General features: G+C 39.4%; 1 protein-coding gene across 1 annotated transcript in view; it reads left to right on the top strand.

Annotated features, from left to right (window-relative positions):
* igsf3 (immunoglobulin superfamily, member 3) overlaps positions 1–27,744 on the top strand; it is a 108,061-nt gene that overhangs the window by 9,016 nt on the left and 71,301 nt on the right. The window contains exon 2 of the mRNA XM_033987240.2: positions 16,230–16,610. Within this exon, the coding sequence (XP_033843131.1) occupies positions 16,230–16,610 (381 nt within the window). The remainder of the gene's footprint in view (positions 1–16,229; positions 16,611–27,744) is intronic.

A 27,744-nucleotide genomic window follows, 5' to 3' on the forward strand; every position in this document is an offset into this window, starting at 1 on the left:
GTTTTTAGCTAATTTGTGTATTTATATCTTTGCTGGGTAAACGCTACTCCTCCTGTTTTTCTCTGTGCTCGTGTCTCGCCCACACCCCCCTGACCTCCATCCCCCCACTCCTCTCCAAACAATAGCACGGCCCTAGAGCTGGCCCACCTCCTCTTCAAAGAGCGCTAATTGCAAACGGCCCTCAAGTGTGATCCTAGGAGCAGATATTGCCACTCCCGAGAGGTAGGATCCACCGTTTTTAATACCGGCATCTACCTATTTACAAGCACCTTCATAAGCTTAGACCAGCTCACCCCTTGACCTCCTTTGGAGATTGGGAGCGCTCCACCCCCTCTTTCTTTCTCTCTCTCTTTCTGGCCTGTGAGGGTGTGAGATATGATGAACTAGATTTTACTCCTCCACGCACACGCAATCACAAAGCCCCCCCCAAGAGCTCCACTTTGCCGCCCTGCTGGGTCAGAGGCTGAATGGGGCAACCCAGTGCATCCCACACATTGTAGTGTATCTATGGTGACGGCAAACACACAAGAGCTTTTTATATATATACATTTATATATATATATATATATATATATATATATATTTATTACACACACACACACATTATGTATATGTGATGTGATTTTCATGCCCTTCAACACCTTTTATTGGTGTAAGAGTATGACTTAAGCTAAGATCATGTTAAGATGAAGGTTCACAAAGACAAATTGCACAAGCACAATGAGATGCAAAAAACTCAAGAGATTTCAAGATAATTTGTTAGACGTGTGTTGTTACTTTTAGCGGATATTATTTCCAGTCATAAAGTATTAAAAGAAGTAGCTTGAATGCACTGGCCCATGACGCATTTTGAAATGTTGGTTGTTGCATTGGTTGACTTTTGATTGTATTGCAAACTCACAAAATTTGACGTTACCACAGAAACTCAAGCCACATTTTCCTTCTGGAAAATACAGAAGCGCCAGAAAGGCACCATAATAGTTGTATAATACTGAGTCATTAATTATTGAATTATCTATTTGAAACCATTGTATACAAAATTTTACCTTTTTATGACAAGATATTTTAGTACATTAAAACAAATGTCTACAATTTTATGCAAATGATTGAAATAGCTGAAAGATAGGACAACATGTAATCTTCCATATAACCCAGTTGGTCCATATGCTTTTTCTTATTTAAAAACCCCCCACAATAGAGCCACTGTATCTCCCTTTCACACAAAACTCATGAATTGTTTTACATTTTTAAAGCGCTATATTAAGTCACATACACATTTTCATAATGATTGGGCTAGTCTGTTAGCACTTAAACTGTGATGGTGTTTGTGTGTCCAATCACTTATGCAAACACTTAAATCTACAAGCATGTCTTTATCAGCCTGAAAAGGGAAACATGACTGACAATGACCAAAAATATTTAATAAAAAAAATCTTTTGAAGCCAGCTAATTAATTGTTAATTAGCTTCCTTTCTAATGCTCTAAAATGTGGGGGACTGATCGCTCACTGCCAGTCACACTACAGCTAACCCAGTGTACAGAAAGTAGATACAGCTGTCTGGCTTAATTGTGCACAAACACAAGACTGATAATGGCCAACTATAGCAGGGTATTTTAACAGCCTCTCATTCTTCTCCCACAATTAATGCCATGTGTTAAGTTGTTTGTGACAGGATATTAAAAGTTGCTCGCTTTAATGTGCGTCAACTAAGTGAAAGTTTGTTGGAGAGGTTTGGCTGCTTTGTCACAGACGGGATGGTTGGGGGAACAATGCGTCTGGATGGGCCATGAGAAAAGGTTGGGGGAGGGGAGGTTAGCCCGGGGAGCAGGTGTCCATAAAGAGTTAATGTGCTTTAATGTACTGAAAGTGTCTGGCTCCTGTGTATGTGGAGCTGCTTTGTCCACTGTACTGACCTGTCATACATTATTTAAATAGACAGTTGTGGGGGGAAAGACGACAGCACCTTAAAGATTTATGACGGACAATGCAGCCTAAACATCCCCCCTTCTGTGTAAATAAAATGTTTAAACTTTAGGCAGGCAAGGACGTCTTTGGATGAGAGAAGTTACATAGAGCAGGTTTCATGGACAGAGGATACACAATGGAAAAAGAAATGTTGGAGCTAATGATGGCCCTGTCCTTCTACTGGCTTTTCCCTTTGGGGGTTTCCACTGCAAATCGTCTGGCTTCTTGCATATTGATTTGGCCAATAGTCTACCACCATATGCCCCTACTGCCACAGTCTTTGCTATTCACTTGGCTTTGGAATTATTATTACGGTATTATACTTCTAGTGGTTTAGTGGTAATTTCCTAGTGGTCCTGCGCATTACTTTTTTGATTAAGACCCATGATTTATATAAAAAAAATATATTATTATAACGATATTTGAAAATGTGTCATTGATAACTGTTGAAGTAAAACTGATAATACATTTCAATGGTAACTTTTTGTGTAAAACGTTTTTTTTGTTTTTTTTTGTTAGTTTGTTTCCGTTTATAGGGCAAAATGTGACTAAAACATACCATATAATATGTTATATTTATTTTATTTTCCTTATTATTCACAATATGCTTCAGATAAACCATATTCTATCTGTAGGTTTCATGCTTTGTGCAGGACAGAGAGAAAAGGGTGGGCTCGCAGCATCGTGACTGCTCCTTTAACACAACATGGATTCTGAGTGACACAAGCGCAAAGCAGCCACTGTGTATGGTGAATATAGATAGGGAATAAAAAGTTAGCGGAGACAGGCAGACACAGACAATCCTGTACACCGTCCATCTGCATTGGGCTGTTAGTGAAACATGTCTCAGTGACACATTGTCTGCACACGGAGCACATGGTCACAGCAGCAGCTCAAACGGGCAAACTCCTCTCACGGCACCACACGTCTCCCATTTGACTGAGAACTAAAATTGATCCTTGCATAGTCTACTCCAAGCCAGTCAGCTTCTAATTACCAGATTAAATTATTGGTAAAACGTTTTATTTTTGTAATTATGGATGTGACGCCTTAATTGCCGTTATTGGCCAATAATTATCCGTGATTGATACTATTGTGCACCCCTATTGATTAGCATTTATCTGAAACTTCTAGGGGGCCGAAGGTAGAACCCTGGGGTGCCTCATTTGTCCCATGTTGAAAGTTGTGCAAAAAATAATGGCTTCTTCTTAGAACACGATGAGTGATGTGGTGGTGATACATTTTATTAATTGAAACAGTTATCATTTATTATTTTAACATTGAGAAGTAACAGGGAGCCATGTCTCTTTTAGATGCCCTTTAAATAATGAAACTTCTATATTTTGTTTTCTCTGTCTCCAACGCCTTTGGCTAATCAAATTGTGCTTCCTGAAATGAGTTATAATAATCATGTTTATCTTCTTGTTTTTGTTGTAGCTCTACTGATAGCCAAACACTTCATCTGACAACGTAGCTTAGATGTGGGGAAAGGAGAAATTTAATTTGCCGGCATCGCTGATTACTTTTTAGATTGCAACTGTGTGAAACATGTAAACTAAATGGATCTTTTTAAAGGTTGAGAGAATTAACTGGATGCTCATTATGCGTTTCGAATGATCACTCAAGATGAAACAATGGAACAAAAATGCTGTTTTATTCCTATTCGAGTTTTCAATTGGAAAGCAAAACAGTAAAGGGTGTGGGAGGCAGCTTGGACAAGATTAGGATCAGGTCTATCTTCTTGACACTATCGAGAAAAGCTTTTGGCAATGGGGATGAGATTGAAGGAAAATATGAATCAACCAATCGTATGCTGCTTTCTATAGTCATGGACTCCTACACTGACACAAATTTACCCAAAGCGATGAATCAGCCTTGAACCCCCCCTCCACTCCACCACACTGGTCTGGCATCTGTTAATGAGCGCCGGTGCAGGTGGGGCCATCTCTGCTGCTGCTGCCCAGGGGGTCCATAAATTAAGTTGATGTGGCGTGTGGAGAGCAAAGTAGCATGACCAAGGTGTGACTGAAAATGGGGGTTGTAGTTCAAAGCTGTAGACTTAAATCATACCATCGGGAGGTTGAGACTCACATTTCACTGTTGGGAGGCTTGACCACCTAAGGACGACTTGATGGAAGGGTCAAAAGGCACAGAGTGGTGTCTCGGAATAATGATATAAAGACAGTACATGATGGTATTGGTTTACAAATTTATTTTAGCAAAAAAACATAAAAATCCAGGTAGAATTTGATTTGAAATTAATTTTGGTTTAGGGGTAAATCCACGTGCGCCCAGATTTGCGTTGGTATTTCTGTATCCTCGCAGGATACAGAATTAGAGCTCCAAAGGCCACAGAATAAGGGTGATAGAATTATATCAAAGTTTGATACTATCACAACTACAATACAATTTGATTAATATATTGTATGTGTGATTATAAAGTGATATTTTAGATGTATTTCTCGTTAGTGGTTTGCTAAAACATCTGTAAGGATAAAAACATTGTCTGGATATTTCCATTGTGATAATTAAAACAAGTCAAGATATTATTTTTTGTCTTTTTTTGTGGCCCAATGCAGAATAATACAAATAATCTTTGGTGTTTTCATTATTAATGCTTGCTTTGTTTATTAGCATACAGTATATGCCTGAACAAGAAGCAAAATCAGATTCAAATATATTTTTTGTTTTGTGAGATATTCAGGCTTGTTGGTGAATAATTCATGCCCAGGGCGACCTGGGTATTTTCACAATTTTGAATTGGTACTAATGGCAGTAGCATAAAGGATATCATGCCTCACCACTTCAAACCACTGCCATATTCCCTTAAATGGGCTATTCTTCTAGCATAAACATTTTCAAACACTTCACTTGCAGCTCGTATGACACCAATTGGACTTTCCCCAAATGACTCCCAACAGCTGTGTGCAACTGAAAGACATGGACAACGGCCTGGGATTCTTCCATATTTTTCAGTTCTGCTCTTTCCCGGCTGCTTTTATTCCATTATTAAACCCATAAAAGGACAGTAGTCTTTGATCCCACTAATCTTTAAATTCACCTATTCATTGAGCGCTTACCCTTCTCCCATAGGGATAACATTACTTCTCGTGCTACATTGACACACTGTATGTGTCCATTGTCTCTGGCTCTAAATGCCAAATTGTGCGTGCTCTTCCCCTCATTATGGAGGGTGTAATGAGCAGTTGTTGCAGGCCTCTGTCAGCTGTTGGAGTAGCCTGCTGCTCTGTAATAGAAGTTTAAGGTCTGTTTTTTCCCTCGCTGTCTGTCAAACCATCACACACCAAGAAGCCCCACCTGTTACCCCGTCCGATCCGGATGTTTTCTTCCCGCTCGGAGCACGGGAAAATAATTTGGCCCTGTAAATAGGAAATGCAGTGCACTCACCCCAATCCGACTCCAAAACATTCCATCTTGTAGCGCCATGCCTGGGTATAGATTTGTGAAAGAATTTGAACAGAGGTCAAAAGGTTGCTAATGACAACGCCGGCAGAGAGAGTTGAGGATAATTATCACTGCAGGAAGGATAGGGATGTTAGTGTATTACAGAATCTAGTGCAGAGGAGGGTGAAAGCTTGTAGCGCTTGATGCGGCCAAGAAACCCGTCAATCAGACATCCAAGAATCAGAGGAAAGTGCTGGAGGGGCAGAGCGGAGAGAAGCTGTTCACTTCATTACAAGCGTTTATGCCATGTACGATTACTGACCTTTACTAAGTTTTCAATTTAGTATCACAGCAAAGCCAGATCTGGTTTAAATCTACTATTTGTAGATGGAGATAGAGTGGCATAAGAAAAAGGCAACATGTTATTACATAATTTTACATGTGATCACTCTCTTTGGCGTACCATATGTCCCTATCCTCTGCATCATCTTCTCTCACCTCCTCTTGCTTCATGGCAGAAATTACTTCACCCTACACTTCTATTCACTGTCCACTATGAAATAACTTTGAGCGTGTCATTGGGATGGGCCCATACGGATTATTTTTGAGCCGATACCGTTATCTGGTGGCTGATAAATGATATTTGCCGATACCTATATTCTTTCAAATCCACAGCGAGACCACTAATTTATTCTAAGTTGAAATAACAAACACAAATACACTTTTCACTTTTGTAAAACTAATAACAAATTGTATTTATCTGGGATATAAAAGGATTTGTTACATGATTGTGTAAACATACCGCCATATAAAGCTCTTGGTCTGTTCAAAAAGGGCACACAGAATGGGGGAAGCACCAAAATATCGGTTTCTATGAATATCAGTATCCCTAGTGTTTGGATACATTCTACAGTTCAGTTTTTGTTGGCTCTTACTAAAAACATTTACCCAGAAGCTAGAAGTCAGAAGTCTATACCTGGCAAATTCATTATTGCGAGTTAGAACCAGTGCCTTGGTGTAGGTCTACCGAAGTGCTACAAGTTTTGATGTAGTTTTTATGAGCTGTATGAAAATCTACATTAGAACATTGTACATTAGTATTCATAATTTGTGCACATTATGTAGTTCACTTTCCAAAAATCCCGACTGAGATTGTCCTCCCAAAATGCTTTGCTTTCATGTTCCCCCCTTCAGTGTCCTCTGATCATTCATTCTTTCTATTTCTGATTTTCTAATAATGATGGATGAAAACGTTCTTACCAAATAGGAACCCAAGAGACAATAATCATTTGGAGGAAAAGTTTAACTAGCTCACTGAACTGGTTGTCAAATCCGTATGTAGCACATTAGTCAGGAGCAGACTTGAGAATTTTCGTGGTTGGTCTTCTAGCCCTAAGGCACCAGTCTTCCCCATCTCTTGTGTTTTTCGCTTTACTCTTCTCTTGACTACCTCCTTCTGAGCGTCTTCACAGATTTTCACATCTGTGGGAGAAGCCTGAACCTCCCTGGGGGACCTGGGACATTGACTGGGCCCATTTTTTCAGCCGGGCGCTCATAATTTATTAATCTTTCCCAGGCTAAACTTATTTCTGTCCTCTTTAACTTCTTCTCAGAGTTTAGCAAATGAACTAGGGTTGTAGAATGGTGGCAAAATATCTAATTGCGATTAAAGTGTTGCAGTTAGATTTGGTTTATGTTTTAATTGTAGTATTCTGTTTAAAGTTCCCATTTAAAACACGTCTAGGAGCATTAGCATTTGAGAGACTGAGACTGAAATATGAACTGATAAACTAATTCAAGTGTTTCAGAATAAGCTTGTAGAGATCGAACTGCAGCGTAGGGGTTGGACAATAAAAAATAATATTGTTTATCGTGATAAAAAGGGTTGACCATAATCGCTCATGGGACATATTATATAGTTGTGATAATCGTCAACAAAGATAATGGCCTTTATTTCACCAGAATGTGCAGAAAAAGCTGCTCATCCTTACTTAAATAACTGATGTGTAGGTTGGCGGTTCGAATCTTGCGCTCACCGTAAACATCATCGGGTTAGAGGTGCGATTCCAGCTCTGGCAGATGAATAGACGAGACCAAGACTAAACCAAGGTGTTTGAATGTGTGTGTGAATGTGTGTGTGGTCCCTTGATGTAAAGTACTTTGAGTGCTTGAAGGTGGAAAAGCACTATATATAAACGTGACCGTTTACCATAACGGCTATTTAAATATATATATTAAAATGATAATTATTCCCATCCATAACATTTTTAAACTGCCAGCAACTTTGACAGTTATCGTAATATAATTGTTAATCATAATTAGTTTGGCCATAGTAATCGTGACACCAAATTTCAGTATTGTCCCATGCCAACTGCAGGGTTAGCAGCATTTATACTTATACATATTATTTTGTTGTTTGCTGTCTTTGTGATTTGCGACCATTGAAATTGTAATTTTGTTTCGATTGCATTATATCAGCCGGCTTAAGTTGATCTGATTACATTTTGGACAAATATAGCGAAACATAGAGGACAACAAATGCAGTTGACTTCCTTGAACTTGCTACAAAAATGCAATGAGTCACCAGATATAAACTTTGCATACAACTTTAACATTGCAAAATAATTCACCCTATCTCTTACTCACAGTCTTTGCTTTTCCTGGCATTGTTGGAAAAGCTAATCTTTAATAGGCCAAGTGTTTTACTAAGGCTTTTGAAGGTAAGATAATGCCGAGGGTGTTTCGTGGAATACTAAAACTGTTATGAATATTGAGCAAAAATCGAAGGCTAGTGGTTAATACTTAAATATGTAGGGTTAGTGACATGCTAGTCTTTTACAATTCAAACAATGAGAGCGAGGGCTGACTCCGTGTCGTTTGCATTATTCATCAGCCACCTCTGAATACACCCTCATTAACACCAAATATTCAGTCTCTTCTAGTTGTAATTTGACATGTAAGTGAAGTAAGTCCCTGATTTCCATCTTTAATTCAACTTTCTGCTTGACTCTATGGGGTTAGGCCTCCGTGTTTGAGCACAATAGTGTCAAGGAGTCAAAAGATGTTCCATGTGCACAGATTGTGAGCCAAAACGTTGCACTTTTGTTGGATGCGACATTGGATTCAAGAGGTTTTTACTGAAGAAGCTCTCCACACACATCATGAATTAAAACACGGCGCACTCTAATGACATCATTCATCTGCTCATAATGGATTCATCTGCTGATTGATTTCTGGGGTAATCACTTGTGTTAAAGCACCAGTTCGTAAAAAAAAAATTAAGAATATTTCAATGTGAGCTTGTATGAAGGACAATGCACAAACTGGTTTTCTGCTGCTTTTGAAAATCCCAGCTAAAACGGCTCCATTGAATCGTTTGGTAAATTCAGTTACTCTCAGTGAAGTTGTATGTATTTTCCCACGAAGGCGTCTGATTGGACAGAAGGAGAGACCATGTGACGCCCTCATATTGCAGTTGCCTTGACACAATGAATGGTGATACATTTCATCACAAGATCAGGCGTGTCATGATAACAGATTTTGAGGTATGCATTGTTTCAACAAAATATCTCGATAAATGATAATATTGAAACTACTTAATATCATTGAGACAATATCACTAAAAAATGATATTACCATAAGCCTTTTTCAGCGTGAACCAAATTGTAAAAAATCTGTCCAGCAAGAAGTAAATAACTATCACAATAAAACATTTCATTAGTTACTCGTCAATTCAGTTCAATTCATCTTTATTCTAGACTCATGGTCCATTTCTAAAACAAACAAGGACAGTGACAATACAAACAGTTAACATTTAAGTTTTAAAGCGACAACCACACCAGTGTCTCCACATCTCAGACTCAAGCGTATTGCACTGAATCTTATATTTATGAGTTACATTATGATTTCATTTTCTGACTTATTCAACCTGCAAATAAAACTGTACATTAAGGTTCTTAGTACAGCAAAGTGTTCACTCGTGCAATGACAAACATCTCAGTCGTACTAGTCCATTGTAAAAAACCTGCAGCCTTGGGAGACTGGCTTTTTTGTAATGAGTCCAGAGGTGGGCAGTGTATAATGGTGTACAATAGTAGTATCTATTAAACAATTACAAATGTGACCAACTACAACTCAAATGTTATAAAAAAAAAAAGGCTTAGCACTGCCAAAAAATAATTGCTCTTTCTATCAAATAATTAATGATAAGTCGATTTAGTAATTATCGCGGCAGGTCTACGCCAGATGCCCTTCCTGACACTAACTTATAGCCAGGCTCAGGAATAGTAAAAGCTACACACGTGAAATGATAGTACATTGACTTCGTAGATCCAAGTGCTACTGCTTGCAGTTCATCAAACTTCATAATAAAAAATGATGATTGTTTTATTATGGTGCATTTTTAGCAACTCTGTAATGGACTGCTTTGTTTATAACGCCTACCCTCTCATCAGGACACTGTTCTCCCAAAACTGAAATATTTGCGCTATATTCATCAACTTAATAAGCAATAATATGACAAGGGCCCTTAACGCAATCCCATAGCAACCAAAATGTGCAGGTTTGTGTTTCTTAATGAATCAAGTTATTACAGAAGCAATTAGCGAATGAAAAATTCCCAGGCTAAATGTGACTAAGGTGATTTGCTCTGAATTCCCCGGGCAAATTAACGTGAATATTGATGTGATTTTGGCGCAAATCTTCCTGATATTTATGTCCTACTGGCCCTAACTCACTTTCCGCATATTCCCGGCGTCATGTATGGAAACATTGTGCTAGCAGTGATTGATGGGTACTTCCCCCGTTTTAGCCTAGATGTGAACGTCCTTTGCGTAGCTCACACCCGCCGCGCTTTTTATTGTACACCTTTGTCTAGGTGTATAATTATCGCCGAAGAGTGGAGCGAGAGGGAGGGGGAGTAGAGGTGCTCGTCGTCTCCCCTCTGCCGCTGCTGCTGCTGTTGCATCTGAGAATAAGACACTGGCCGCAAATGATTGGATTAGTGTTTAACCCCCCCTTCCACTTAGCATAATCCTCTTTGCAGATTTCCTCGTGTGTGTGTGTGTGTGTGTGTCTGTGCGTTACCCATTGCTCTGTATATATGAAACAGCAAGGTCAGTTTACCCGGGTTTCAAGCAAGCAGGAGAACTATAGAATGGTGTGGAATGGGACAGCATGAAATTAATGTTTAACCTGGACCTCCGCAAAGGCACTGAGTGTAATCGTAAAGATATGTTGCCAAAAACAGGAATCATACTACGTATTAATTCATGGGTAAATGCTTTTTCCATTGGCCTACATAACCCCTATGTCTTGGTAATCTTCTTTCTTTATCCTTATCTCAACCGAATTTGCCACCACAGATCATCTGTCTCCTGCAGCGGTTAGTTTACTGATATGGTAAGGGTTGTGTCAGATGCCCTCCCTAACTTAAACTTGCTGTGACCCACCCATGGCTGGTCTGCCCAGTGTAGTTAAGAAGCATTAGATTACAATAGTACATGATCCTTAAAGATACACTCTAAATATATATGAATAGTGTTTGTTGTGGAAAATTATGTTTGGTTATGCACAAAAATATTTAATTCAAAGCACAGTATGCATTTTTAGATTGCAAATAGACCGAAATAAAAGCTCATTTTTTCATGTTGGTTGTTTATTGCACTGAAAAACTTATGTCTTTCCAATGAGTAGGCTTGTATCTCCACAAACCTGAGTCTTATTTCTGCTGCTTATTTCTAGGGAAATGCTGTTCTTTTGGCTATAATCTTCCATAGTAGGGCATAAAAAGTATCTATTTCCATGGAGAATGTTCTGATGATGTGCCACCCCCAGAAAGTTACATACTGTACCTTTTTAAAAATGAGCATTTTTATTCAGCTCTTCCTCCAAATGATACAAGTATAAGTTGTAGATTTATGATACAGTCTTGTTGTTTATTTCAGGACAGCTTGTTCCCTTTTTGACAATAGCAGCACATCTGAAAAGCACACATTCTTTCAGTGTCGTCTTGTCTTGTCTTTTCAACAAGCTAAATGTGATAGCTTGGACAGGGGTGCGAAAAGGCGAGAAATGGAAGATGGTAACAAGACATGTATCCCTAGCACGCATAAGATGGGCATTAATAATAAAATATTTGACAGGCAAATATGGGCACTTGGTGATCCAGTTCTGAGCAGCCAGAGGTGAGGAGCAGGGGATTATGGGAAAGAAATGCGAAATTGAGCGATCAGTCGGAAGGTCTGCGGGGTTTGCGATGTCATTGTGAGACTTATAAACAGCCACAGCCAGAGATGGGCACTTTGAAGTTGCGTAGAGCCGCTTAAATCCTGCCTGAAAAGACACTGAAGGCCCCCAAAGAGGAGACGGCGACAGGCAGGGAATGTAGCTGGTGATTGGCGAGTAAAAAATCCAAAGTAACGGTAAGGCAAGTGTGTTTTATGGGCCTATACTGACAGGTGGAGTGGAGATAGGAGTGCTCCCAACATTGCTAAGAAAAGTATGTGTATTTTTCTCTTGGATGGGTGAGTAATGTGTTCCTTGGACGCGGATGCAACATGAGAAGTAGTGATGCAGCAGTGCCGAGCTCGAAGCTGATCTGAGCAGGATGTGGGTAGACCGGGCGCCACTGCATTAGGACTTCTGACATCGCGGTAAAAAGGGGCGAATACAGGCATAGGCGGCTGAGTCATGAGGAGCAGACAGGCACTATAGACTAACTGTCAATCAAACCTGTAAACTATCCACTGTCAAGTTGTACACTTCTGTTTTAGAGCAAGTGGTTTATAAAGTCCACAGTCATTGTTACTCCCGCTGTGTCTTCTGCTAGTGGTACTTCTCTTGTCATATTGTACCTCTTGTCATATTTTAATGCATTTGAATCTTTGCTTCTGCTCCCCCACCCTGTCTATCAAATAAAGGGGTTGAGTGGCTCCAACTGGTTCCAGGTAGTCCATTCAAATCCTATATGATATGTGGTTGTGACAGAAAGGGCATCTGACTTTTTCCAAACTTAAGTCTCATCCATCCATCCATCAATTTAAGTTTCACAAACAGGAAAAACTAGTGAAATTCTGTGATATTGGCAAGGATTTAATGTAATCAAAGTTTGGACTGAACTGGGACCAAAACCAGATTTGGAGCTGGAACTAGACCAAGTTTAGACCGGGACTAGACCGGGACTAGACCGGGACTAGACCGGGACTAGACCGGGACTAGACCGGGACTAGACCGGGACTAGACCGGGACTAGACCGGGACTAGACCGGGACTAGACCGACACCAGGACTGGACTTAGAGCTGGACTAGATCAGTTGTACATCGGGACTAAACTGACTCAAACCAGAGCCATATCAGGACAAGTGTGAATACATCTTAAGTGCTCTGATCCAACAATCAAGACAACACAAGCTAGTTCTGATGAACACATTTACAAAATATAGGGTCTTAAAGTCACTTATGACAATAGGCTACACACAACATAGGTGGCCATAGAATAATCCTGTTACTGTTATCATAAAACTCCCAGTAGTAGCGGTGCATGTAAGTTGTGTGATCACTTGAACTAGATTCCTTTTTAATATACCACCTGCTGTGATTGGATTGCGCTCCAATTGTACAGAAAGGAATTGGACATGCTATAGATTTTATTAGCTCTGCGAGTGGGATGTGCCTAAGAATCAAACAATAGAAAAAAGGATTGATGCTTTTCCAAATCAAATTCACAATAGCTGTTAGAGCGAAAAGATTAAAATGTGTCTCTTCCACAAAACCCATTCATTTGGCTTCCCTGTATTTCCTCATGCAATATACAAAAGCCATTCATCCTCCACGTGGACAACACTCACATACTAACAATGCATTCAAATGGTGCGTTAATAACAGTGGAAGTGTGACAGAAGTTACTATGAGAGGAAGAGGATGGGGAAGTTAAAAAGCTGTTGTATTGAATTATTAATGCTACTATTGTGCCTCCACTTACACACTCATGCACATGCACAGCTGCAGTCCCCAGCCGCTGGTGTAGACAGGAAACAGCAGGCTGGTTCACTTGGAATCAGGGCTATCTGTAAGTGCTCTGTTGTGAGAAGGATGCCATGGCCTGAATGGTAAATTGGTATGTTGTTCAGAGATGAGTTGTACAGATGTATGAATAGGCTTAATATAGGCTCCAATGGGCAATCAGAATCTCTCTGTTGTTATTTGGGTCAGATACTCACTGGACATTGTATTAGGAAATGCAAAATGGTATTCACAAATATTTTAATGTTCCACTTGAGTAATACTATTATTGATGTGAAAAATCTCCCACAGAAATAGAAACAACATAGTGTTGGTAACAAGAAGTGCCCAGTGCGTACAACATTTACTTACACTACAGTATAAATTAGACTTCAAGCGTAAACATTATAGCGAATAAATGAGTTTACAAACCCCCATTTTGGCAAAATTAAAATACTAATGAAGCTATTAGTCTTGTTGCTATGAATCTGTTTGAAAACCACAACTATGCTATGTTTGTAAAGGATAAAAATATGTGGTTTAAGATTGAAGCCATCAGCCCTTTTGTGGATCTCAATTTACCTTAAATTAAATGTTGCCTTGTGACATTTAAAGGTTGTAGAAGAAAAAGGTGAGGAACAATTTGAAGTATACACAAGCAATAAAAGAGCAAATCAAGCTGTCGTTGCCAGATAAGTCAAGTAGGATCCAGTTTGGAAAGGCTGCAGCTGAAGGACACATTTTATATTGTTTTATATGTAGAAATGTCATAATGATTTCATAGCCCCTTGGTGCATATACAAGCCTGTGCGAAACTGCCAGACAGGCTTTTAGGCTATGGAAAGCGACATTCTTAAATTAACACGCAAACCTAATTTAGATAAATACAATAATGAAGGCACTGGTCCTATCCTGCAGTGGCGTTCTGACTCAAACTTAAATATTTCTACTTCTGCGGTAAAATGCTTTATTCTATGGTTTCGAATTAATTTCCCTATTAAAAGCAAATAAATATATGGCATTCACTGCTTTCACAAGACAAATATTGCAAGTATGACACTAAGGACACTCAATACCAAGGTCAATATCACAATAAATATAATGTAATTCTTAATATAGATGAAGAATAATCTAAACTAGGCTGATTCAGGAAAGGGGCCTTTTGATCTGCAGTGATTCTTGTTCAGATGAATATACCAGTTTTAGTATCAATTTGTATCTAAAGAACCAGTTCCAATGGCATTTAACAAAGTTTGTGAACAAAAGCCACACTAAACAGTTGAATGATTTCCCCAAAAAATACATTTATTCCTCTCAAGCGTGGAACAAAGTGCTTTTACTACCACAAAACCTGTCAATAAAACAAAACAAAAAAAAAAATCCAATCTGAACCCAAAAAGTAATCTAACTTGTGTATTGTCAACTGATTACTTCAAAAAGAATCAGAACAATCCCAAGTTAAACCTCTTTTTCCACCTCACCGTGACTGCCTTGCATCTGTATCCCTCCTTGTTTCTCTCCTTGGCTGTGGACGAAAGTTACTCCGCGTGACGAGCAAAGCGGTACTTACGCCCTCACAAAGCACCTGTAGTCGCTTAGAGCCGACACGGTTCTTGCATGCGCGGCTGCCATGTTTGGTACCAGAGCTCTGACCTCTTATCCACTGAATCCCAGATGGCCTGCCCCTCTCTCCCCTACTGCAGCTGCGTGCCTTGTCCCTACATCCAAGGGTTAACATGTAACAGCGTGTGGGCCAGACAGAAAGAGTTAACGCGGATGGATGTAGCAAGTGGTTTTAGTGGTGTTCCAGAGCGTATGTTGTGGGAGCGTGTTTGCCCACACCTCAGCCACGCGCTCCTCAATGCTGGGCCTCATCTGTATGCAAGAAGACGTGCGCCGCATAAACTCAACCTTGAGCTGAATTTTGAAATGTGTTTGTAACTAAATGTTTTACTGTCAAGATGGTGATGCAAAAACTCCAAAAGTGCTTACTGGGTTCATATTTAAAGAAAGATGACTTAAAGGTGCACTATGTAACTTTTGTGGTGTGTTTCTCCATGGAGATGTTATTGCTTTGTCTGGAACTATCTTACAGGAGTATTTTTTGACCCTTTTCTGACCTGTAACTTGGCTTGGTGGCGTTATATCTCCTTGTACCCATGGAGATAGATTAGTTTAATGTCATACTGTGGAACACTCCAATCATGCAAAGCCCAAAAAAGTTACATAGTGCTCCTTTTATTTAGGTTTAACATTGTGGCTAGATTCTCACAGGAGGCTGGAAATGTGGAGAGAACAGTGTATTCATTTGCATTCATGGATATTTATTTCACACCTGTCTAAAACTTTAGCTCCTACACTTTATAGGTGGGCGTTGATTTGAATGACCGTTTTGATCAGTCCAAAACAACTGACAAATGTGCATAATGTGCAAAAGAAGCATGATGGATTTCTTTTAATGTATCTTTGAATAGAAGAATCCACAGAACCACGCCTGCCCTGTCACTACACTGACATATCTTATTGTGTAGGGCTGGATGATATGGTGATTTTATCCTTTTAAGATTAAGCTATTTTAGTATATATTGTGATCTAATGTTTATCTGTTTAATGCAGCTCTATGTCATGTATTCTCCTGTCATGTTCTGAGTGAGTGACAGATGGATTTAACCAATCACAGTGAAGAGTTAACTCCTAGTTTTAAAAGGAGGAGATGATACAAGTAGCTACAAGTTACAAGCGATAGAAAAATACACATGACTCGAAATCATCATCTGGCTTTAAGAAAATCCTTTTGACATTTCATCCACCTCTTGTCTCTGATTTAACTAAACTTTTTTTTTCTTGTTTCTGTGTAGCTGGTGTTGCCGTGGCTCAGAGAGTGGTGACGGTGCAGAGCGGCCCGCTGATCCGGACGGAGGGCTCTCATGTGACCATCTGGTGCAACGTGACAGGATACAAGGAGGGCGTGGAGCAGGACTTTGAGTGGTCCATGTACCTGCCATCGGCTCCAGACAGGGAGATCCGCATCGTGAGCACGGCGCAGCAAAACTACGCCTACGCTGTGTACTCCCAGAGGGTCAACAACAAGGAAATCTACGTGGAACGCCTGACCCGAGACTCGGCTGTGCTCCACATCACCAAAGTGCAAGCCAGGGATCAGGGGCTGTTCGAGTGCTACACCCCCAACACAGATGGACGCTACCTGGGCTCCTACAGCGCCCGCACCAACCTCACCAGTAAGTTTGACCAGTCTATAAGGAGAAACGCCGCATGTTGATTGAGTCCCTATAATATAAACAAGAACAGACAAGAAGTTGAGCCTTTAGAAATATTGTTATAGCAGAAATAGCTGAAGGGCCAGTACCTGTTTGTTTTTATAAAGAAATGTTTGTCTTGCCAGGACAGCTATAAAAATTGAGACCTGCATCTAATTGTAAAGAAGTTAAGCCAACCGCTATGCAATCGGCTGTTAGCATTATTATGACAGCAAATCTCCGACCACCGAACATTATGAAAGCACTTATAAACTCATTGCAGTGAACAATTATAATTCTGGGAAAGGAGGAATAAGTTTGGACCTTTGCAAACGATGAACTATTTCTGCTAATCACGTTTTAAGGCAGGTACTGTGCCTTTCACTTTCTGTCCTAAAGTAACGGTATAGCCCTGTTAGAGCCCTACTTTAAACTTTTATCTGTTTCAATATTCATTTTTTTTTCATTTAGTCTGCTTCGTGGAGTCAATCTAAGTAGTTCTATTGGTCTGAGGGAGGATACACTTTACAGTCAGCTTCTCTCATATTCATTGTCTATGAAGAACTTTGCATTTACCTTTGAAATGTACAGAAACCCAGTGAGAATCCTTGGCACCAACTACTTTTTCAAACGTGCCGATATTTCAAAGTATACAAGAGAGATTTACTTTTACTTTTGTTGACTTTTCTGACAAGCAACATACTTTTTAGAAAAACTTTGCTGCCTGCCTAGTGTACTACCATCTGAATATTTAAAGGCAAAATCAAAATAAATAATCGTACAGTTTTTTTCCACCTCACTGGAAACACTGACGTACAACACGGGCTACTATTCTCCACTTAAGATCATTGCGCAGTTTGAGCATATGACTTCCAGTTTATAGTAAGTGGGCTGTTAAAAAACATCATCTGTTGCATATATTAGTCCATATTGGTATGAAGATGGTATCTGTGTCACATGTTTCACAGTCATCAGTGTCATTCCTGTTTAAAAATATATACTGTTAAATATTCAATACAAACTTTAAACATCTGTCATCTTCAACTGAAACTACAAACAGGAAAAAATCTGTCTTTCCATGTCAAAAACACCTGTTCTAAGTCGGGAAGTGATGCCTAAAAACTGTCGGTACACAACATGTCTTTGCCTAAATTTCTGTAGATCTGTTTCTGAGACATGCTCCATGTGCTGGGGGAATTTCAATCACTTATTTAGACCAAGGCCGGGTCGCTTCTGAGCAGTACGCAGCTGCCATAGTAGGGGATTTCATGCCATTCATAACTGCGTGCCTTCATGACTGGAGTGCGTGACCTTCCTCTTGAGGTCAAAGGGCAAACCAACTCCAAACTGACAGCTATAGGCCGTGTTTAGCTTCAAGGCTAACTGTCACATTAATAATGAAATGTGCACTATGTGAAAATGAAGCAAATCTTTGTGTTTAAAGTTGATTTTTAATGTTTCAGTCGTAATTAGGAATCATTTTCGAAATAATCTTCATGAAATATTGTCATGCTTTGTCTGCCATGATACCAATTATGAAACACTGGCACTGCTTGGACATTGTTTGGTTAATTCCGAGTTTCACTTAGATTTTGTCAATGTGTTTCATCAAAACAGAGGGATGTTTCCAGAACACTCTGCATTTTGGCTTATTCCTTACGTACACTGATGGCTCGCAGCTGTTCAAAATTTTCTTCCTCAATTTCGTCCTTGGTCATTATTGTGTTCTGTCATTTTTATGAAGCAGTGTTTTTAGGACTTTTATTCTTCATTTACTTAAAAATCAATATATTAACAAATGTACACATGGAATATGAGTTAGAATAGGAGGACTAATATTGATTTCATGTCCTTATGAATTTTATACCACCCACTTAAGAGCCTTGACCCAGCAGTTGAAAATGAAATTCATTATGCATGTATATAGAGGAAACTCCATTTAACTGACCTTAGCCCTAGTGTCTATACTTTTATGTTATTTTAATCAGTGTTGTAGTGTACATGTACAACAATTAGGCTTAACATTATTTTGTATTTGTTGACTTCATTCATTGTCCATGTAGGGATATTTGTCCTCTGTATTTGACCCATCCCTAAAGTAGCACTGGGTAACAACTGTGCAACACCCAGTCCATAGACTCATTTCTGGAGTGTGGAGCGTGTGTGTCAAGAATATTTGGAGAATTGGTCTATTGTGCATGTTTTGGGTAATAACAGGTGAAGTGAAGGCAAATATTAGCTCTATTTTGGAGGGAAGTTATCCAGCAAGTTACAAATGCATTGAATCATAGCAGGTTCTGAGAAAACTTGACCTAGGACCAAGTTGTGATTACAGGGGACTAGGTCTGAGTTCGCTAAGTATTAATACCGTTTCACCAAATTGATGTAGTCTCTTATTCTAATAGTACTGGATAGAGCGTGTGGTATTAAGAATGTCTTTGCAGTCTCACTTGAATGTGGGGCAGGGCTCTCAGGCAGGGTGCAGTACAACGGCACTTGTGATAACAGCTAGTATTTATAGACGTGTTCATAAGCCAGACTTCAGGGCATGAGGAGGGGTGGAGAGGAGTTGGTTATCTCAGCCTCTCTCCATATCCGTGACCTCTTAACCCACTTGGAAAGGTCACAGGGTCACGACGGGGTTGCTCCTCTCGCTGCGACGTTATGGATTCCTCTGACATATCTTGGCAGCTTCGCACTTCCTTGGACCATTGTTGTCAAACATTCTCCCAGCCTCATTCCCCCTCCTGTCCCCCTGCACCCCTCCTGTCCTTCAGACTGTCATTTCAATTATCAGAAGTGTTGTAGTCGAGGCAAAAAGGACCAAGGCCGAGTCATGTAGTTCTTAGCGAGGGAAACTGTGTGGAGAGTGAAGGAAAAGTGGATGCCAGCAAGTGATTCTTTACTATGTCACTTTTGTTCAGCCAATGAGCCGTAATGTTGTGACCAGTGACAGAAAAATGAATGGAATAGGCTATTGAAATGAAGTAGTCTAGTAGGTGAAGGCAAATTTAGACAAACTATTGCGGTTCGTTGAGACCAGAGTGGCCACAAGACAGCTTGATGCATGAGTTAGGATACAGAGAAAATGTTCAATCCCAAACCAACTTGTTTCCTAGTGTTTTCTTAAAAGGGGCCAAGAAGCTGTGATATGCCCTGTTAAAAAGAATGAATGTGTTGCCCTCGGTTATATCGGAACTTTTGCACATTTCACAATTAAGACGCTAACAAGAAGAACAGATAACACTTCAATATCCGGCCTATTCTTCGATTTCTGCTCACAGCTGTTTAAAAATGGTGTTTGAAATCTCTACTCTCACTACTATCTCTGGGTGATTTCAATTTCCATCGAGCTGCGCGTGTTAAGTTCTTTTCTGTGAATATGTACTTTTTACACCAATTAAACTTAGCTACTCTGGGTTCTACATAAGCCAGTGCCATGCTTTCTGTGCCAGCTTCAAATTTAAATTGGTAAAGAAGGATTAGAAAGGACATCTGGGATTATAGTATCAAATTGATATGTGATTTCTGTATCTGTAGAATTACTTTGCTACTATGAATTCTGTCTTCAGAGATGTCACTCATTTGTATGGAATATGCCACAGTATGACATTAAATATACATCTCTCCACAGATCTGACCTATAACTTACTTGACCTAGTGGTGCCACCTGCTGCTCTGTATGTAGATAGAGAAGTTGGATGTCACATTGAAGAATCCTCAACCAAAACAAGTTACATAGTACAGCTTTAAATTCCTCTTTCAACATAACATACTATACAAGCTAGTAATGTACAGCACTTTACTTGTACAGACACCTACTCGTAAATGTTAAAGTAGATACTTTTTACTACTTCACTGCATTTGAGAGCAGATATCTGTACTTTCTACTGCACTATATTTTTGAATTGGACTTTTTTTTTTTACTATTGTGTGAGACCTGCTGAAAAGGCTGAGGGGTTGATTTTTAATGCATTCATGGTTTAAGCAAACAAAAATATACAAAGATCGATTCAGTTGTTTCTACTTAACAGAATTCAGAACAAATTTTCATCAAAATCACTACATTTGACGTGTTCCAAGACCTCAAAATCTGCACGAAATACTTTTACCTTTACTCTTTAAGTACATTTAAAGCAGATACTTAAATACTTTTAGGGTAGATTTTTTCATTTGATAGTTTTACTTTTACTTGGGTATTTGTTTGCTCCGGTATCTGTACTTTTACTTAAGTAACAAAATTGATTACTTGTTCCACCACTGGTAATATATGTTAAAATATGCGTCAGACGTAGTGCACCCTGAGGCCAGGCCAATAAAGCTGAAGAGGCAGTGCCCTACATGCTGCATGACTACTACACTGGCATTGAGGTGGGCGGGTTAATGGCAGGGTTACAAGGCCAACCGGTAATTTGTGCCCCGACTGCTCCATACAGGCTTAATCATAAGATGTGCCCTTACTATAGTCACCCCTGAGCACAAAGCACACTCGAAACCCGATCTCTAAATTGCCTGGGGAAGATCTCAGTTTCTCCGTCTCTCCCTGCACACCTGGAGAGTCAGCGGGCTGATACTGTGACGATGTTGTATTGTTTAGGGATGACAAGGCGATTCGGGGCGACACAGCTGTGCAACGAGCCGCTCCAATTGTGTGGGAAAAACGATTCGCTCGCTTCCTCAATGGGAAATGTGACACTGTTCTTTTTTAGGCTAGCAGCGTGCGGCGTTTATACCCCCAGTGATACCAAAATTAATCAAATAAAATGTAGCTCTTTTGCAGCCCGCCAAGTGCCAGTTTTGCTTGCGGCGGCACGGTAATGGTTCTGAGCATGAAAAGAATAATTGACACTAGAGTTTGAATTACGGATTGTACTAAATGGTGGGTGATGTAAAGGAAGACGAAGAATTACCTTACACAATGGGGTTCTGTAACCTGCTATATAGGATTTTATATGGGAGGGCTACTTTTCCGTATAGCTACAGCAGAAACTGGACAAATGTGATTCATGCATTAGCCTACAGAATGAGCAGAGCCTATTATTGGGTTCGGTGGGAAATGGCAGGAGAGTGATACTATTAACACCTCCAGTAGCGGTGTATGGAGCCAACGAAACCACTTGAAATTGTACACCGATGTCAAAACCATATCCGTATAATAGGAACGTATGATTAATATCCTCATCAGTGGAAATGCTTCAGCACAAAGATATTAGATTACAGTGATTAGAAAAGGAGAAATTCCCACAAGTGCAATGATCGGAAATTGGAAGTTTGGAAGTTTGGAAGAGTCGTGATTACATCTGCTCTTTTCCCACACATTTTTACCATATATTAGTATAACTACAACAATAATACAATATATAGTGGGTAAGCTCTAGCTACAAGTAAAGGCATGTTACTACTACTACTACTACTATCAATACCGAACTGGTAAAAAAATGTAGTAGTAGAAGTTTTAAAGGGCTCATATTATGCTATTATCTACATGTTTAACTCACAAATCCTGCATATTTAGGGAGAGTTCTTCTCACAAACAGAAAATGCCCCGTTCTACCTTGTGATGTCATGTGGTAATACAGGAAGTGCTCTACTGTGTTTTTAAACTTCCTACACTTTTATCAGAAGCATTTGGATCATTTCAGCCGTGGAATCTCTACTAATCTCTACTAAACAAAAGGTAAATGGTAGCTGTTAACTTACCGCTTCATGACATCACAAGGTGGAACAGAGCGTTTTGAGCTTTGGAGATGTAGATAAACTAATAAACCAGGATTACTCAAACATGTGTGAGTGAAACAAAACACAACTCCAGGTAAAATTGAGGAAGTAGACGTTTTAACACGACTTAAAGCTCACACAAGCCAATTTTGTGTAATACAGGACCTTTAATATGCATTTTAAAAGTGTACTGCAATGCAATACGATATCATCTTTTAGTTAAAGTTAGAAAAAGACAAATTTTCTCTGTTTATATGCAAAAGATTGATTCTAACCTGTGTATTTTGTTCCCTGCTGTAGATGAGAGCATTCATGTATTTTTTCCTTGGAATACACCCAAAATGTTGCTTTGCCTTGACACGGTTCAGTTGCACATCTTGGCGACAATTTGATTTAGTCGACTAATTTATATTCTCACCTCAGCATCTTGTAATAAAAGGCTGTGTTGCTCTATATGTCATTCTATTTAGGCAACGAACTGAGTCGACCTTTGATTGCACAACATGTAAATGAGTCTTAGCACTCAATAGAGAATGCATTAACAAGCTCAAAATATGTGCGCCTAATTAACCACATAGATCTTCCTTGGTTTCTTGAGAGCTCATTTATCAGCATCTTGGCACTTAAACACAATAGTTAGTTTTGTCACTCGTAAGGCCAAAAAGTGACTGGTATTTCTCCTCTGATGATGAACAGAATGCGTCTGACGAAACCTCCCTCTGGCGCGTTCGTTGTACACATTTGCGCACATTTGTATAGGATTGTATGACTCCCACCTACTCTTCAGATTGCAGGAGAAAAAGGACAACAGGCTGACATAGCCATGGCGCTTGTCCTTAGCCTACGCACCAGTCTGTGTGTAACATGTCCAACCGCTTGCAGAACAGCACGCTCCAAACAAGATGGTCAACATAGAACTCCAACACACAGTCACCTCCTATGGCCATGCGTCACTCTTCTGGCAAATACACCTACAGGCAAATTATAGCCACAGCATTTGGCAGGAGGCATCTGTTTCCGGTCTTGTAGTAATATAGTATCAGGACCAGGGAGCAGGAGACTTGGTAAATCTTTCTATAGTGAAGTTTTATGCTGCATTGTTTGGTCCGCTATAGGTACGGGAAAAGCACATATCCATCTGTGGGGGAACTGAGCTTTGGAAAATATGTTGTGAATAGGAAAAGATGGTAATATTTATACACGTGTAATTTGGGACGAACTGTAAAAATAATGGATTGATCCATAAAACCAAATAGACTTGGCAGACGTTCTGGGCCTCACTGTTTCGCTTGTATGGCTGGGTTTGGGTTTTGAACAGTGTATTGTGTAAACTATTCAATTTAGCTTTTAGATTTGAAGTCACACCTCGTTTTGGTCTTCACGCTGATGTTACTGCCTCGCCTGGAATGTTCTGCAGTGTGGCTTTAAACGTCTCGATCTGCTGACACAAATTTCTGTTATCTTTTTGCAATTAAAACAGTTACTACATTAAATGAGACAAGTCGAATGCATTTTTAAATAGATTCTGGGCAAAGCAATAACCGCTTCGTTGGGCCGAGCTGCTGATGGACCCACCATTAGGAAAGTTACAGAGTGTTCCTTTAATGCAGTGTAACAACTTTAAACAGAATTCGTTTTCAATTGAGTGAAAGTAATAACTGGGCAATAATTCTTTAAAGAGGGGAGCAGTGGCTGTGTTAGGATGAGGGGGCATTCGAAATTGAAGTGTGTGACCAATAAATGATGAGCTGTTCCTCTCCGCTGCGATGTGATTGGCTACAGGTTTCCCCAGGCAATCCCCACAGTACAACTGACGCTATAGGGGGTGAGTTTTAAATAGTGTGATGTGACTTCCAGGGTTAATGCAGTTACTAGCCGCCATACAAGATCCAAATGCAATTAGCCAGCACAAATTGAGAAGGCAGAGAAAAGGAGTGGGAAGAAGAAAGGGCCTAAGAATTTCAATTATAACGAAAGTAAACAGTGGAAATTCTTTTTCCTCACAACCTGCAGCAAAAGTTTCAGGAGATAGCTTCTTCCTTAGTCGGAATATTTGCAGCATTTATTCTTTTGTAAATTGTCCAGTCAGAATGGATCCCTTTTCCATAGCCTTAACTGTAGCACGCAGACTGTTTACCAAGTATTCAAGGGCAAGTAGTGTTTATCTGTGTTGGCGGCGTGCTTCAGCGTCATAGGGCACGGAGACAAAATGGTGCATATTTAAATTTATCTATACTGATTTGAATTGGTCTAATGGTATGAACGAGTGAAAGAATGAATTTTATAAAACTTGTCCTGGGAATTCTTAACTATAGTCTAATGTTTGAGCAAAATTGTCATGGTTTTAGTGTGTTTTCAAGGCTGTAAAGTTCAAATATGGAGGAAAAACTAAAGGTAGATTGTGAGATCAGAGTGAAAAGTATAACTCTTTTACGCAAATAGTACATGAATAGTTTGTCAATTATATTCTTACATTCTTCCCCACTTAATAAACAACTTGAAATGATTTGATGTAAACCTCAGACAGTCCGATCTAAAAATAAATCTATAGTGCAGACAGGCTCAATCGCTGGTAATCAAATCTCCATAGAGACAATCGGATGATGCCAAGTTACAGGTCAGATCTGTAGAGAGACTCACAATGAGAATGTGTGTTTATGTTATATTTACATCTGCAACTGAATAACCAACCGAAAAGACTGAGCTTAATGCCAAATTTTGGAACCTACCAAGCCAAGCAATAACATCCCCAGGGAGACAACCGTTCCCCACAGAAGTTACATACTGCACCTGTAACCTGTGCTTGATTTAGAGGCAGACTATGACAGACAGTTCACACTCTAATTCATTCACTAAGGCCAATTTAGATTCACTAGACAGTGCCAGGTGTCAGGAGTGACAAGTGTTCCCCCTACACTTTATGCAGTATATAAATGGAGGCTTGAAATAAAAATTGTGTTATGTTATTTACCACTGACTGTGTTTAGCTAATTTTGGTTCTATTATTTTTTAAAACACTCCTCGCATCAAATTAAGGTAACCCATAGTCTAAGCAGTACTCTTATGTAAATATATGCATGTGGTGGCACATACAGAGTAGTATTGGTGGTAGTTTTAGTGCTGAGCTAGCGTGTGCGTGTGTGAGTGTGTGTGTGTGTGATTTGTGTCTCTGCCTGCACTTTCATGGAGAAGTGGGGGCTGCCAAGTCTCACTCCTCTACTTCACTTAATGAGATACACCAAATCCGGAGATGTCATCTTGCATTCTATATTTTACACCGAGTGACACCCAGCCGCGCCCTGCACTACCACTGCTCTTTCCCCGCACCTCTCCATCAATCCTGGGACTCCCGACTCAACCCTCCACCGGCCATGGAGGTCCAGGTATATGGATATGTCAATAAGACTCAGAGTCAGACTTCATTACAGGAGATTGGAGGAGCGGGTATAAGATGGAAGGGATTGAATCAGAAAAGGCAGAGAAATATGGTGACGGTGGTAGTGGAGCTAGTCAATTTATTTTATTGAATAAAACAAAAGTTAAAAATGGGACTATTTGGAGTGTACTATCATAGGTATAGCATAGCAACAAGACCTCTTATGGGTGTTCCCTGTACTAAAATGATTGCCAGGTTTACTCATAACATTAATGAAGTATGTTATAGATTTATGTTATACGCCAATGTCACATCAACAAATCTACTCAAGTAAATGCATTAAAGTACACGTTTTACTTTTTACTCTTTAAGTAAATTTAAGTATTTCGTGCAGATTTTAAGATCTAATAAAGCCTCCAATGTAGTGATTTTGATAAAGATTTGTGCTGAATTTTTTAAAGAAACAATTAAATCAATATTTTTTCCTAGCTACTTTTATTTGTATATTTGTGTTTGCTCAAACTAGAAGCGTGTTCAAAATAAAGCCCTCAGCCTTTTCAGCAGGTTTCAAACTGTAATAATAAATACTTTTACTTTTCAGTCCTCTTCAAGTAGTTGAAAGTATAAATACCTGCTCTCAAATGTAGTGAAGTAAAAGTATCCACCTTAAAATGTACTTAAATCAAGTACAAAAACCCAAAATGTGTATTCAAGCACAGTACTTTATTACTTTTACTTCATTATGTTCCAGCACTGTTCAGGGTTAAATGATGTGTGTACTAGTGTACCAAAATAGTATCTTCTCCCTGTTTCCATAAAAAGTGTGGAATGTCTGAAGTACTTTGTCATATTCTGCTTCTGAATAAATTGCATGGTTATGTATAACAACATTAGTCTCAAAGAAAAAGAGACAGCCCACTCTGGATTAAGACAATTTAAAGAGACAATGCAGATGAATGGACAGGGGAACTTGTATCTGTTTGCTGCTATTGATTTTGACCAGCGGCCCATGTGCAGTTTATCTTTTTGTCCCTCTTGTCCTCCCCCCTCTCTCCCTCCCCCCTGTATCTCTATGGCCTCAGTGTCACCTCTCGGTTTCATTTAGAATTACATTGCCTGTGTCGTGTGTTGCTCTGTGTGGAAATGTGTGTGCAGAGCTCTAAAGCCTGGGACCAGGCAGCGCTCCAGATGGAGAGAGATTTCATCACTTGGTCTGGCTTGCCATTTTCTTTGCACATCTCATCTACTTCAGCCGACAGGGCTCTGGGCTCAACAACCCCTTCACTGGTGACGTAGGTACAGCATCCAAAGCATTACAAGGGACATTAAATTGAAAAGGATACAGATTGGCTATTTTAATTATACCCAATATCTTCTATTTCATAACATGTCTCTGAGGTTTGGACTGGCAGCAACCCATGTACAGACTTAACCCATTACACATTAATTGCTACTATAATAGTTAAGCACTGGAGTTGTCCAACCCAATTAGGTTCCTAAATTAGTGAGAGCTCCGTTGTCATTGTAGATAGTATATTATTACCTTCTAATATGACATCTAACATTGTTCTTTTGACAAGCTGTGAAGGACATTAATAAGGGCTGCACTATTTTGATTTTTGTGACAAGTATTGCAGTTGGATTTGAAGTTTATGTTTAAAAAGTAGGATTCTGCTGATTCTGAGGGTACATTGTTAACAACTGTAGGACCATTTGCGTTTTGGAGATTATTAACTGATAAACTAATACAAGAATCCCATATATTTCAGAATATCTGAACCACATGCAAGATTTTCTATAAAAAGACAGAATCTTTTGTTGTTTACAGAGGACATTCTTTTTTCTGAATAAACACAGCCATTGTCATTTGAGAATTGCTCCAACTCATATTTCGATTTGGTTTTTATATATTGTGCAGCTCATTAATTTAGTCTCTTGCTCAACTTATAAAATGCTAATTGCAACATTACATAAATATCTAAATATTTAAAATCTATGCATTTACTCAGGCTCTGCCAAAAC

This window comes from Periophthalmus magnuspinnatus, chromosome 21, assembly GCF_009829125.3.
Source record: "Periophthalmus magnuspinnatus isolate fPerMag1 chromosome 21, fPerMag1.2.pri, whole genome shotgun sequence".
NCBI classification, from domain to species: Eukaryota; Metazoa; Chordata; class Actinopteri; order Gobiiformes; family Gobiidae; genus Periophthalmus; species Periophthalmus magnuspinnatus.